The sequence below is a fragment of the Camellia sinensis genome, chromosome 3, assembly GCF_055761805.1.
Source record: "Camellia sinensis isolate YWXY chromosome 3, ASM5576180v1, whole genome shotgun sequence".
Taxonomy (NCBI): domain Eukaryota; kingdom Viridiplantae; phylum Streptophyta; class Magnoliopsida; order Ericales; family Theaceae; genus Camellia; species Camellia sinensis.
The window spans coordinates 211,891,301-211,905,446 of NC_138963.1; the positions used below are offsets into that span (position 1 = coordinate 211,891,301).

Here is a 14,146-nt window from a genome sequence, read left to right on the forward strand (position 1 = left end):
TTTTTATTTTCATACAGATTTCTCCATAATTTCTCCTAATTTGTTATGAAAATTTAACTCTCAGAGGACAATTTGTAATTTCTCAAATCTCATGAGAAAATTTATATTTTTACCAAATCTCGAGAGAGATGTTTGTAATTTGCCCTTATAAAAACTATTTTCAAAAAAAATTTAAAAGCAAACATTTTAAGAAATATCAAAATTTTATTTTCAATTTTTCAATAATTATTCACACAAAAACAAAAATGATACGAAAACGACTAAAGTGTTTTCAAGCTATTCATTATATTGTTTTCACAAAACAAAGAAAAACAAAACAAAACAAAAACAGTACCTACCAAAGGCTTTTACAGTGAGTGTCTTCAAATAAAGTTAACAGAAGAAGAAGACACATCAATGTAATTTACAGCATTTCTTGAAAATATGTAATTTACACCAAGCAAGAAAATGAGACCTGTTTGCCTCCAGTTCTGCTTACAGTCCATTGATCAAGTCTGACTTAGTATGGTATAATCACTGAGAATGTAAAGAAATTAAACAAAAATCAAATTCAGTTTCACACAAACAGTCCTTCATTTCATGGTTATGTCAAAGCACAACAGAATAGTACATACAATTTAGCAAATCACTATGAACAATTCCCCGTCTTCATCAAATTCAGTTTTACATTACATTACATATATGATACTATATAAATCATCAAATCACTATGAACAATTCCCCGACTTCATGGTCAGAAATAACAGGAAACTTAAAAACCATGAAAATGGCCAAACCCAAATCGTTATACCTTTACAATTACAAAGAATATGACAATCAGAGTCTCCTCCTACCTTTCTTTTCCATGTCTGCGGCTATCAAGTCCATTCCTCTGTTTCCACTTTAGACTAACAATTAGTCAACAGCTACATATGTCTTCAATCCTTCTATCAGAAACTCTATAACCTCATTACGTTTCTTTTATTCAAAAATTAAATAATTAATGTACAGACAAACTAATTTCTTATCCTATGTTGAAGTGTGGTCAGAAATCACATTAAGTAATAAAGGTGATTAGCAATCACTATTTTATAAAAAATGTGATTTCTAACCATACTTTAACATAGAATAGAAATAAGTTTATCTGAACACGAATTCTTTAATTTTGAATAATTAAAACGCAATCAGGTTGACCTAGTTGGCAAACGGATGTGATGGTCACCCAAGTGCATATATCTATTAAATAAGGTTTCTAATTTACATAAGTATAAGCAGAATCAAAGAGGACCTAGAATGGAAAGCAACACAGCTTTTTCATCATGCCAACTAGAGGATTCTTTTTGCCTTCTGGGATTGGCACTTTTTTTGGGTGGGTTTCTGGTACTGGTACTGCTTTGTTGCTCTTGGATGATTTTACCAAGTTATGGGAATTTGATGTACCTTCATTCCCATTGCCTGCCTTCTGGGTTTTTACAGCATTCTTGGTGACCCTTTTGTCTGGGAGTTTCTTGTCTAAGGCTTTAGTCGGCAACTTCCTTCCATTGCTGCCAACAAGAGATGTACCTTCATTCCCATTGCCTGCCTTTTGGGTTTTGATAGCATTCTTGGTGACCCTTTTGTCTGGGAGTTTCTTGTCTAAGGCTTTAGTCGGCAACTTCCTTCCATTGCTGCCAACAAGAGATGTACCTTCATTCCCATTGCCTGCCTTGGTGACCCTTTTGTCCAGGAGTTTCTTGTCTAAAGCTTTAGACGGTGACTTCCTTCCATTGTTGCTAACAAGAGATTCTGTAGGCATAATTAAAAGCACAAAAATGATTTCAACTTGCTAGTATATTGTTCTCATATCATGGAAAGAAAAGAGTTTAGGGGATTTTGATATCAACATATTAGATATGGAAAGAAATATATAGAACAGAAGTTTTACAATGATTTCCACTACCAACAGATCCTATTTCATTTAGGCAATAACAAGGGCAACAGCGCTGGGTTCACATTCCAAACTAGTCAACTGGAACAGGCTTTGCTTGCAGTGAAAAAGTAAACCATACACTAGTCACACAACAATCAAATTCCCATACAAGGAGTGAACAAGATTAAAAAAAACTCCCAATAAAGGAATGGCTATTGACATTTTAAGTTAAATGATGATTTCCACAACCAAATATCCCACTTTATTTTATTTTCTAGGTACAATAGGTCAGGTAGAACTCATTGCGTAAACAACCACGATTCAACAGACATTGATTTAACTCCCCTGTGCAAACCTGCTATAGTAGGATAGTAGCACATATTTAACATCTTGGTTTGCGCTAAGCATGGAGGGCCATGCAATATAGAGAGGATAATAAAGTGATAAAAAGTAACTGACAGAGAAAAATGAATCTGATACATGAAAATAAAAGAGACAAATAGAAAGAAATCTAGACATACCTAAAGTTGCTGGACGCATAACCACCTCATTTGGTTTGACAGATGCAGCAACATTAAATTTGACATTGGCATCCTTTCCCTGCTCATCTTGGTTAATTGGATCTTCTAGGTCTCCAAGGGCTAAATAATCAAAGCATTCCTCTGATGTCAAGGTCACACAACTCGAATTGTCAGAAAAGGAAGACCTTGATTCTGGATCTCCAAGATCGTCCAACTCCAAGAAGTCACCACTTAAAATATAATCCATGTCAGGTATGTTTCCCGCAGCTGCAGCCAATGGTATTGTATTGTCATCCCTGTTCCTTCTTGCCTACAAGTAATTAAATGCATAATAAGAATTTTATACCCCCTTAAGCCCCAACATAAACACATACAAAAGGATTGTGGGCTAATCCCATGTTTAAGGGATTACTAGTGTCACGGACAGAGAAATCCTAATGTTGCCCTCACCAGAAAGCGGTGGAAACCAAAGGAGATTGCTAGAACTCTCTAGAGAATGGCTAGAAGAAGGGAGGTTCTAATGGAAGAATCTAGAATTCTCTAGAGCAGTCAAGAGGATAGTGGAACAAGAAAGCCCTGGGAGTTTGTAGAGCATCCTGGAAGCTTCTGGAACTCCCTGGAGCATTGTGGAAACTTGTACATAGTTAGAGGCTACTATAGAATCTTCTAGACATGTACATACTAGATTAGTCTTAGAATACTCTAGTTAGGGGGAAGTGTCTAGAACACTCTCCATTAGTATGGTTCTAGAATATTCTCTGTAAGGTTATATAAAGGGGAGGCCCTCATTTGGCCAAACCACCCAAGCAATACAACATAAGCATTCTCCAAGTGTTCTCTCTAAGTTCTCCAAAGTCTCTCTTGTGTGTGTGCAATCCCCTAGCTCCCTTCCACAAAAGGCTTACTTAGGTGCAAGCAAGGCGTGCTACAAGCATCTAAGGCCGCACGGTTGGCTTGGAAAGACTGAGGGTTGGTTCAGAAATTCCAAGGCCGTGACAGTTGGTATCAGAGCGGGTTACGAAGGCGTCGTGACTTGAGGAAGGAAGGGCACTATGTCGGAACTAACTCACACCGAAGAGAACCGCGGAAGGGAGGCTGCTGCAAACTTGGGCAAGAAAGCGAAAGACAAGTCACGGGACATCATGAGTGCTATGGAGACCCGAGTGGTCAGGGTTGAAATGGCTATGGCCGATGTCAAGGAGCGTCTTGATCGGCTGGAACAAGGGATGCAGCAACTCGATGGCAATGTGGAAAGCCAAGTCGAGGAATTGCTTGAGTCCGTGCGGGACACCATCCGGATCAACTCTGAAGCGCAGAGACAGGAAAGTTATGACTTTCAGGAACGGATCCTGAAGGCTATTTGTCAACTCCAAGACCAAGTCCAAGAGCTGAAGGAAGGCTTGGAGGAGACACGGGCGGATTGGGCCATATGCAAGCGAGCTGTGGCTAATGGCGGTGTTGGCACTAATGCGGGATTCACTCCAAGGCTGGAGGCACCCAAGCCTAAGGAGTTTGATGGCAAAAGGGACGCCAAGGAGCTGGATGACTACCTTTGGCACTTAGAGAGGTATTTTGAAGCTTTAAACTTAAACGATGAGCTTGCGAAGGTACGCACTGCTTCTCTCTACCTCACTAAGTTAGCTGGAGTTTGGTGGCGTCGTAAGCACGCTGAAATGGAAAGAGGCATTTGCATCTCTTCATGGGAACAATTCAAGAATGAGCTAACAAGGCAATTCTATCCGGAAAATGTGGCATATGAAGCACGTTTGAAGATGAGGGAGTTGAAGCACACCCGCTCTATTCGGGATTATGTCCAAGAATTCTCTGGGTTAATGCTTCAAATCCCTAACATGACTGATGATGACTTGCTCTTTAACTTCACAGCTGGGCTTAAGCAGTGGGCACAATTGGAACTACAACGAAGAGGCGTCAAGGATATCTCCACTGCACTCACCGTGGCTGAGACATTGGTGGAATACACGAAGCCGGAAGCTTCTAACTTGGAGTCCACCAAGAAGGGTCAAGGCAAAGGTGGGGGAGCCACATGGGCCAAAGAATGGGAGGATTCTAAGGTTCCAAGGTACAAAGAAGGTAGAAGCAAGTCCCCAACGGGCAAAGATTGGAGGAAAGAGGCGAAGAAAGAAAGCAAGCCCAAAGACAACTGCTTCATCTGCGATGGGCCACATTGGGCGCGCGATTGCCCAAAGAGGAAGAGTCTTAGTGCAATGCTGGAAAGGGAAGAAAGGGACGAGCAGGCTTGCATGGGTTCTCTGCAGCTGCTTGGTGCCATAGAAGCGAAGCCTACTGCATCAACCCATGGGGATAAGGGTTTGATGTACGTAGAGGGCAAGATCAATGGGAAGGCGGCCCAAGTCATGGTAGACACAGGGGCTTCCCACAACTTCATCAAGGCGGAAGAGGCCAAGCGGCTTGGTCTAAGACTTGACAGGGGTCAAGCATTAATGAAAACAGTAAACGCCAAGGCAAAGCCTGTGGATGGCATGGCTCGAGGGGTCGAGCTACACCTTGGTGGATGGCGCGGGAAAGTGAACTTCTCCATAGCATCACTCGATGACTATGATGTGGTGCTAGGGATGGAGTTTTTGCGAGAGTTCAGCGTGGCAATGTTGCCTCGCGACAACAAAATGTGCATCATGGAGGGTGGGCCTTACATGGTGCCAATGGTGAGCAAGGAAAATACTAAACTCCAACTTCTATCAGCTATTGAGTTGGGGGCAGACAACGACAAGGTAGAAGGCGCTACCAAAAAGATGATTAGCGGGCAAGCGGCCAAGAAGGTTCTCTCCACACCACAAGTCAAGGAAGACTCAAAGAAGGGAGAGACTACCTATCAAGCTATCCTCCAAGGGAAAGGAGGAGCGAGACCTAAGAGACTTCCACCAAGGGGAAAGGTGGATCACAAGAAGAAGAAAAAGCAAGGCGCGAAGACACCTTCTCAAGCACATATGGCAAGTGCAACTCCCTATGGCAAGGAGGCAAGGAAGATTGTGCAAGGAAGGCGCGACGAGGGCGTCGCCGCAATAGGTGGGGGAGAATGTCACGGACAGAGAAATCCTAATGTTGCCCTCACCAGAAAGCATTGGAAACCAAAGGAGATTGTTAGAACTCTCTAGAGAATGGCTAGAAGAAGGGAGGTTCTAATGGAAGAATCTAGAATTCTCTAGAGCAGTCAAGAGGATAGTGGAACAAGAAAGCCCTGGGAGTTTGTAGAGCATCCTGGAAGCTTCTGGAACTCCCTGGAGCATTGTGGAAACTTGTACATAGTTAGAGGCTACTGTAGAATCTTCTAGACATGTACATACTAGATTAGTCTTAGAATACTCTAGTTAGGGGGAAGTGTCTAGAACACTCTCCATTAGTATGGTTCTAGAATATTCTCTGTAAGGTTATATAAAGGGGAGGCCCTCATTTGGCCAAACCACCCAAGCAATACAACATAAGCATTCTCCAAGTGTTCTCTCTAAGTTCTCCAAAGTCTCTCTTGTGTGTGTGCAATCCCCTAGCTCCCTTCCACAAAAGGCTTACTTAGGTGCAAGCAAGGCGTGCTACAAGCATCTAAGGCCGCACGGTTGGCTTGGAAAGACTGAGGGTTGGTTCAGAAATTCCAAGGCCGTGACACTAGGCATCATCATTACAAATGCTTTTTTCTTTTTCCTTTTTTTCGGCACATTGTAGGATGTTAGCTATGTTCCATGGACTCGGATACAGGTGTTGGATATGTATCTAGAGGTCGGACTAATCAAACCATAAATTTAAGGTACGTAAACTCGGCAAAACAAAATTATATTTTTACATTTTTAAACAAGTATGTGAGATAAAATTATACTATATGTAACTTAGTATCAAAAAGACATTTATAACAATTATACAACAATATGTACATAAAATAATATTTTTATATACAATTATATAAAACGTATCTATTGAAAAGTATCCGACACGTATTCCATATCCTTGTCCGAGTGTCAAGTGTCTGACATGGGTATTTGATTTATTTTGAAGAGTTCGTGTAACATAGGATGCCAGTAGTTTACTAGAGTTGGATTACCCAGCAGGCGGATGAGACACTATTGTCAAACCTGAGATCTCACCTCATTGTCACCTAAGAGGTTTGACGCAGTAGAATACACAGGGACTAGATATTGTTCTAGTAGACGAAAGAGGCTTTTGAATCCACAAGAAAAATAGAACCTTGAATCCACAAGAAAGAGAAAATAACTTAATATTATTAAATAAAAATTTTCCTTTGCCATGAGACTTACATAGCTATTTATAATAATGTAAACCTTGGAGACCAAGTATTCTTGGACACCAATAAAACTCAAATTAAGAAACAATAAACTAATCTAATTCTTGAAACACAAGAAATCTAAGAAATTAGAAAAACAAAATCAAAACTACTTAAGAAACCTAATAATTTTAAAATATTTATACTAAATTACAAGAACCCTGATAAAATAATATATCAAAAATATTAAAACTAAAAATATAAATATTCTTAAAATTTTGTCCTACATTAGGCTCTTTTTTTTTTTTAAAGAACTCGTCCTCAAGTTCACATTAGAAATCTGTCATCGTCCATGCCAAATAAAAAGATACTTGGAATGCTTCAGTTGTTTGTCCCTCTTCCAAAAATTATATGCAGAGAAGTCTACTTTTTGAAAGTTACTCTTTATATGCTTCAACTGGTTGACAAGATCAATTAAACAAGCATTAAAAATCAAATTAAATTGCTCTACACCAAGAAAATCAACTAAATTTACTTTATATAGAACTTGCATGCTCTCTTGATGTTGCACCATCCCAGATTCAATTGATCCTTCAATTATCAACATTAGAATATCAAGTGTAGCATCAATCAATTTCTTTGTTGCACACAGCGGTTGTATTATCTCTTCTTCTATTTTATCTTTATTACTGGGCTCAATCAAATCTCTTTCTTCCTCAATATTTTTATGATTTGTTTGTAAAACTTTCTCCCCAATATTCAAATTACCATGTGTTGATGCATTATCAACACTCGAATAAGACTTTGTATCTTCTTCATTAGTTTTACAAACAATCTCACCACAAATAATATTTGGATGCGAATTCTTTTCTTTTGCAACTGCAATTTCATTGCAAATTTTTACCAACACCATGGAAGTATCTTGATTTGTATATGACAATATATCTTCATGATCATGAAAGTAAAATTTTGTTGCTAACAACTTTTTCATTATTAATCATGAATGAATTTTGTCTTTACCTTTGCAAACTCGATAATCTTTTAATCGATTCCACCACTTCAATGCAATTTTATCAAGTCTGTAGGACGCAAATATAACCTTCTTTTCATGAGGAATCTTCATAAATTTAAAGAAATTTTCAAGATCAAGCAACCAATCAAGAAAATCTTCTTTTTGAAACTTACTTGAACTATTAAAATATGAAATTTTTGCAAAATAACGTAAGCTAACAGGTTGGCCTCAAGTGAATACTTCAGCGCAATTACTGTCAACTATTGGCTGCCTCTGGTCGACGATTAGTCCCAAATCGGCAAGTAGATTACAAATCTTATTGCGAAGTTCATGCACCTCTAGCCAATATTCCTCAATCGCATCTCATATGGCTTCCACCCTATGATCAATGCCAATAGGGATTGTGTGTTCTCCATTGTCTTGTGTCATTGAACTAGGCGAATCTATGCTCTGATACCACTTGACGCAGCGGAATACACGGGAACTAGATATCATTCTAGTAAACAAGAGGAGCTCTTGAATCCACAAGAAATAATAAAACCTTGAATCCACAAGGAAGAGAAAAATATCTTGATATTATTGAATAAAAGTTTTCCTTCGCCATAAGACTTACATAGCTATTTATAATAATGTAAACCTTGAAGACCAAGTATTCCTGGACACCAAGAAAGCTCAAATTAAGAAACAATAAACTAATTTAATTTTTGGAAAACAAGAAACCTAAGAAATTAGAAAAACAAAATCAAAACAACTTAAGAAACCTAATCATTCTAAAATATTTATACTAAATTACAAAAAACCTAATAAAATAATATATCAAAAATATTAAAACTAAAAATATAAAAATTCTTAAAATCTTGTCCTACATCAAGGTCCCTCATGACCAGTCGAGCTACAGCTATGCCATGACTCGTGATGTTATTATCCAGAATTTTCCATGTTATGCAACACATTAGTAATGACCAAAATGTTCTCATACTGCAACAATTTGACAATCTAAGATAAAAGATACATCCAAAACAATTCCTATAACCAACTGATAAGCATCAGACAAACTTTAGTGATTAAAAAAAAAAAATCACAATGACAAGTAAATATATATATATATATATATATAACCCAATGCTCAAACCCGGTTGTAAGCTCAAATCACAATCTAATGGAAAAGCTAACTTGAAACACGAGACAATAACTGAAGAAGCATGCAATTTCACAAATATGGTAGCTAAGGGAAAAACAATAAATGAACATCAAACTAAATACAAACAAAATGAAAAAGAAAGTATACGGGTCAAACAAAGATAATGCAAGCTTGGCCTACCTCGGACTCGGCCATGCGACCTGGTCCAGTGGTACTGCCAGTATCTGGAACAACTGGTCTGTTTGGATGAAAATTGTTGCCACCAGCAATTTCTGCACCACCTAGTTTTTGTTTCATTTCTCGGTTTGGACTTGCTCCACTGCTAAAGACTCTACATAGTAAACCGGATTCCTGCAAATTCAACCAACCGGCAATTTGACTGCTAGGTCGGATTGATGATGAAAATAAAAGAAATAGTCAGGGAAAAAGCATATAGAGGTAGCAAGTTGTGTGGTTTACCTTTGGATTGCTATTGCTGTGCAGTTGTTTCTGAGTAATGCTGTACTCTTGCATCAGCCAATTAGTTCTTCGTTCATGAGGGGCTCGGCCTTCATAAAATTCGAGTGTAGTTCTCCAGCCAATGATGTTGGAGTTTGTAAATATCTCACAGGCCTCCCCTCTGGGCTTCCAGAATCCATGTTCTGAAGCTTTTTTCTGCTCTGAGCATATAAAGCACCAAATATCTGCATATATGTACCTTCATAAGCTTCCTTAGCATTTACTCATACTGGCCCTAGAATGCCAGTGTCTAATTTCCAAAATAAAGTGCAGTTCCTATGGGGACATGGTTGAACTAAAAAAATACTGTCACCCATGAAGAATATCCCTAATGCATCTATGTACAAATCACCTTAAGATGCATCTATCTTTTCTGCATAAAGCTACGACTGTAGTTCATAAACACTCGACTATTAGATCAGTAATAATCCCACTATTTTGCCAAACATGTATCATAATGGCCAGCCTCAGATATTTTCACTAAAACTTCAGCATAGTTGACACTTGATTATGTAGAAACAAAAGATCAATTTATCAACAAGTTCAGATATATCATATATGTACCCTTATACTCCCAATATGTGCTACATAACCAAAAATGAGAACAAAACGGCTGAATTTTCAATACTACTAGATCCATTTAAAACAAACTCTTGATTGTAGCAATTAAAATTTGTGGCCCAATCACATGAAGCCAGCAATGATACTGGCAAAACATTACAATAACAGCAGCCATTCCCATTGATTTGAGAAGTCTTCTTTTTTTTGGGAAGTGGTGAAAATACTTTAGTAAGATTATAATGGGGACATTTTAATCGCCGAAATTCAGCCTATCAAACACAAAATGAAGTATGGATCTTAATAAATCAGGATAACAGTAGTTTAAAAAATACTAGTCTCAAATAAGAAAATTAGAGATAAGACAGTCGAGAGAGAGAGATGGACCGAGATTTAAAAAAGTGAATTTGTATAGAATCATAAGAATCTAAATTGATACTAACCAGGTAAATTTGAGGGCAAGTGCTCGTAAGGATTAATATCTCCAGTCACATTTCCGTTCTGAAGGGTAAAGAATCCCAGTATTATTTGCTCCAAATGCAGAACGAGCTGCTCATCAGTCCAATATAAACCAATCTCAGCAGGAGGAAGGACAGATACCGCAGAACACATGGTGACCTAGTTTCAAGGGAGCCAAAACTAAATAGCAGCAAAACACCTGTATCTGGATGGATAGGAGCACAATCTCAGTCAGATTGGAAATGTAAAGAAAATGAAAGGATGTTTTTAATATTGGGTTCCAAGATCATCAATTAATTCGTACATATAAAGAAAACAAATGAAGAAAAAGGCCAAAAAATGGCAATACTCGAGAAGTACTAAAACCCAAAATTCATGATGGCTCCTATTGTTGTGTCCGGCACCATAGATTTTAGGTGGTCAAGACAAAATGATGACAACAAAATAATAAATCAATTTCATGTTTCTATCAATTGAAATAAACCAAAATTTTGGTGATCAGAGTCTGCGGAAAAATATAGGAATTTCAAATTCATATATCTTTTCTGATCACTAGAAGTACACACACCGTCACACGCACGCTCACACCCAACACAAATCAAGGGCCAAGGAAATCGTACCAGCGCACAAGGATCCCCCTCACAGCAGGATCTGATAGAGGTACAAGGCAGGCAGCCTTACCCCACTACTTGTGGAGAGGCTGATCCTGTGACTTGAAGCTGTGCCATATATGAAAAGTTTTCCAATCACATTCCAGATAAAAGCTTCATAAGCATAGTTACATGCCAATTATGCAATTTTTTATGTGATGCATACACACAAAACTGCACACATGTGCAAGCGTATACTATATGCATAGCGGTTTATCTCAAATGGGTATTCATATAAAAGGCACACACACATACAAGGATAAAGCAACTATGAAAACAATATCTCAAATGGGGTATTCATATCCAAGCCAAGAAAACCCATGAACTCTTAGATCAATTAATTGTGCATAAGTTAGTAATTAGTGCAAAAAGTATCAATTACACCAAATAATTAGCAACACTGGAAAAAGCATGCCCCATTGACTTCTAGTTGACCTAAAGATTTACCAAGAAAAGCCTAATCACTAAGCGAAAATGAATTCATCTTCTGGGTAGTTAATTAGAAATCATCAGGGTGTTTACTGAATCAAAAACCCAATTCTACGATCAATATTGAAGAACCAACAAAACAAAATTTATTACAATAAAGATTCATCGCATAGTTTTTCATGGAAATTCAAAGATATTTCACAGAAAGAACAAAACCCAAAATGAGTTTCAATGAAAATGTCCATTCAAAACTCAAGGATCATTCATATCACAAGTACCAACATCAGCAAAACAAAAAGATCAAAACAAAAAGATCAAAACCAATATCACAAAAACCTAGTACAATTCAATTGAGATTCAGTAGATTGATCCATAAATTGCAGAGAATTAGGGTTGGTGTGAGTAAATGAGTGTAGAAAAGTTCAAACCTTTGTATATTCTGTGTGTGAGCTTCAAATGCTCCACTCGCATTTACTTAGACACTACTCAAAACACAGGCCGACCAGATATGGGGTGTTACTTATAGGGCTGCTGAGGATGGTTGGGTTTAATATCTGACCAGGGTTAGTTATTAGAAGTGTGGTGTGGTGCATTGAGCTGAATTGGGTTCATGGAGACGCGTAGGACGTGGGGTTTGATTACTGGTTGAGTGATGCAGTCATGAGTACGGTGATGAGAGAGAGTAAAGTCACCGTGTGGTCCTTTCTTGGAAGCTTCTGGAATTCAACAATGGTGTTGAGGTAGATTTGTTACGGACCAATTAGGAAGGGCCATCTGATTGTGTAAGGGGGAAAGCACAGAGATTTTGGAAAGAGCAAGGATCCTTTAGAGTGATTTTTCCCTAAATTTTTCTAAAATTTCCTAAAGTGTTACAGTGTATGGTTGAGATTTACTGGCAAGTCACATCAATTTTTCTGATGTGACTTGCCAGTAAATCTCAACCACAAAATATAACACTCTAGGAAACTTTAGAGAAATTTCACTCTAGAGGATCCTTAGTGTTTTGGAAAAGGAATCGAATGGTGTATTTTTGTGTGGCGAAGTGGGCAGAACAAGAAAACAAAAGCACTAAGAACATTTTTAACCCTTTAATAATTTTTTTAATTAAATTTGAGTAAAGATTTAATAAAAAAATTGATCTTATATATATATATATATATATATAGGGTGTGGCTTTTGTCCAGCCTGGGATCGGATTGGACCGTGCTGTTAGGCCCGTGGGGGTCTACCACGGATTTCGTTTTAATAATTTGAACCGTTTAATGTGTAGAACTTGTCGAGTACTATATACTTATAAAAAATCACGTTGATCGGATATCGATAGCTATGTGATCAAAACAGTTTTTTGTTAACCGTTAATTTGTTCACTGTCAAATCTTTTTAATACGAAACTAATTTGATCATATAGTTATCGATATCCAATCAACGTGATTTTTTTCATGTATATAGTACTCAACGAGTTCCACATATTGAACGGTTCAGATTATCAAAAGGGGACCCGTGATGAACTCCCACGGGTCCAACAGTACGGTCCAGTCCGATCAGACTGGACAGAAGCCATACCCATATATATATGACACCTTTCAATAGATTTTTATCAATTTGACCGGTCGTTCAGTGAAAAGTAAATCTTCATCGAATCTTTTTATAAATTTTTTAATTCATCTCAAAATTCGATTGTTCGACCGGCCGTCTACCACCGTCCACTTACAAAATTTGATGAAATGATGAAAACTCTTTATTTTATGAAATATATATGTGTGTTTGGTTTGGTTTTGGGAGATAAATTTTCAAAAAAAAATTGGAAAGGAAGTTAAGAAATTTTTTTAGTTTGTTTGGTTGTATATTTTGAAAATAATTTTGGAGTATGAGTATTTGGGATGATTTGATATTTTATTGTAGTTGAGTAGATGTGTGTGAGAGAAAAAATGATTGAGAATAAGAGAGGAGACAGAAAAAGTGATTGATTGATGTGTAGGAGAGAAAGTGATTTTGAATTTTTTTTTTCCAAAATCACTAAACCAAACAAAATCTTAAAAAAATTTCTCCAAAATTACTCTCTCAAAAACAAACCAAACAAGGCCATGATTTTTCCTTTATTTGACGTCAGTTTAATAAAATGGCTGGAGCTAACATTTAAGGCGTTTTTCATCAAATTTAAATTTGATGAAAAATCTTGACATGGGTAGGACCATAAAGGTTACAGCCCACCATGAACAAGTCAAGCCCACCACTTAGGGCCCAATACATAGCCCAACTGATAAGGCCCAGCACCATCTGGAAATTAACATGGCATGAAGGACCAATGATATTCAAACACATGACAGGTAAAGGGCAAGCCACATCAACAGACAAAGATCTGCAAAGTTATTGCCACTGCACATCGCCATTAATGCAAGCCCCTCACTGCATTTATTACGAAAACACCTCTCCGTCGGGACAGCACGCCCTCACCCTGAACAAGGTAAGCTACAGTATAGACTTTTGGCCAAGGTGACAGGTCGGAAGGGACAATGAAATGATTACCAAAGGATATAAGCAAACGTTGAAGACAAAAAGAAGGTTAAGCTTTCTATCTCTAATTCATCTCTACACTCTACTTCTCTCTCTAACTTGCTCGTCGGAGGGTTCGTTGGGGGACTCCCCGTTCCCCGTTGAACTCGTGTACAGGTTCTCTGGTGGGTTTGATCATTCAGATACCGGTTCGAGAAGTGTGGATCAGTCCGACCCGCTCTGTTTGG

The 14,146-nt window shown here is 37.9% G+C and overlaps 1 protein-coding gene across 8 annotated transcripts; it reads right to left on the bottom strand.

Annotated features, from left to right (window-relative positions):
• Positions 1-554: 554 nt before the first annotated feature.
• Positions 555-12,133, bottom strand: LOC114286377 (uncharacterized). Of its 8 annotated transcripts, none has more exons than XM_028229545.2 (8): positions 11,834-11,972; positions 10,947-11,045; positions 10,311-10,525; positions 9,271-9,494; positions 8,992-9,162; positions 8,284-8,325; positions 2,410-2,719; positions 555-1,764 (listed from the first exon to the last, which is right to left on the bottom strand). In XM_028229545.2, the coding sequence occupies exons 3-8, from the start codon at positions 10,477-10,479 to the stop codon at positions 1,268-1,270; spliced, it is 1,413 nt and encodes a 470-aa protein (XP_028085346.2). In that variant the 5' UTR covers positions 10,480-10,525; positions 10,947-11,045; positions 11,834-11,972; the 3' UTR covers positions 555-1,267. The 8 variants fall into 8 exon arrangements, with proteins under 8 accessions (XP_028085346.2, XP_028085344.2, XP_028085347.2 ...); XM_028229543.2 differs by having other exon boundaries at positions 10,311-10,531; XM_028229546.2 differs by lacking the exon at positions 8,284-8,325 and having other exon boundaries at positions 10,311-10,531; positions 11,834-12,121.
• Positions 12,134-14,146: the final 2,013 nt, after the last annotated feature.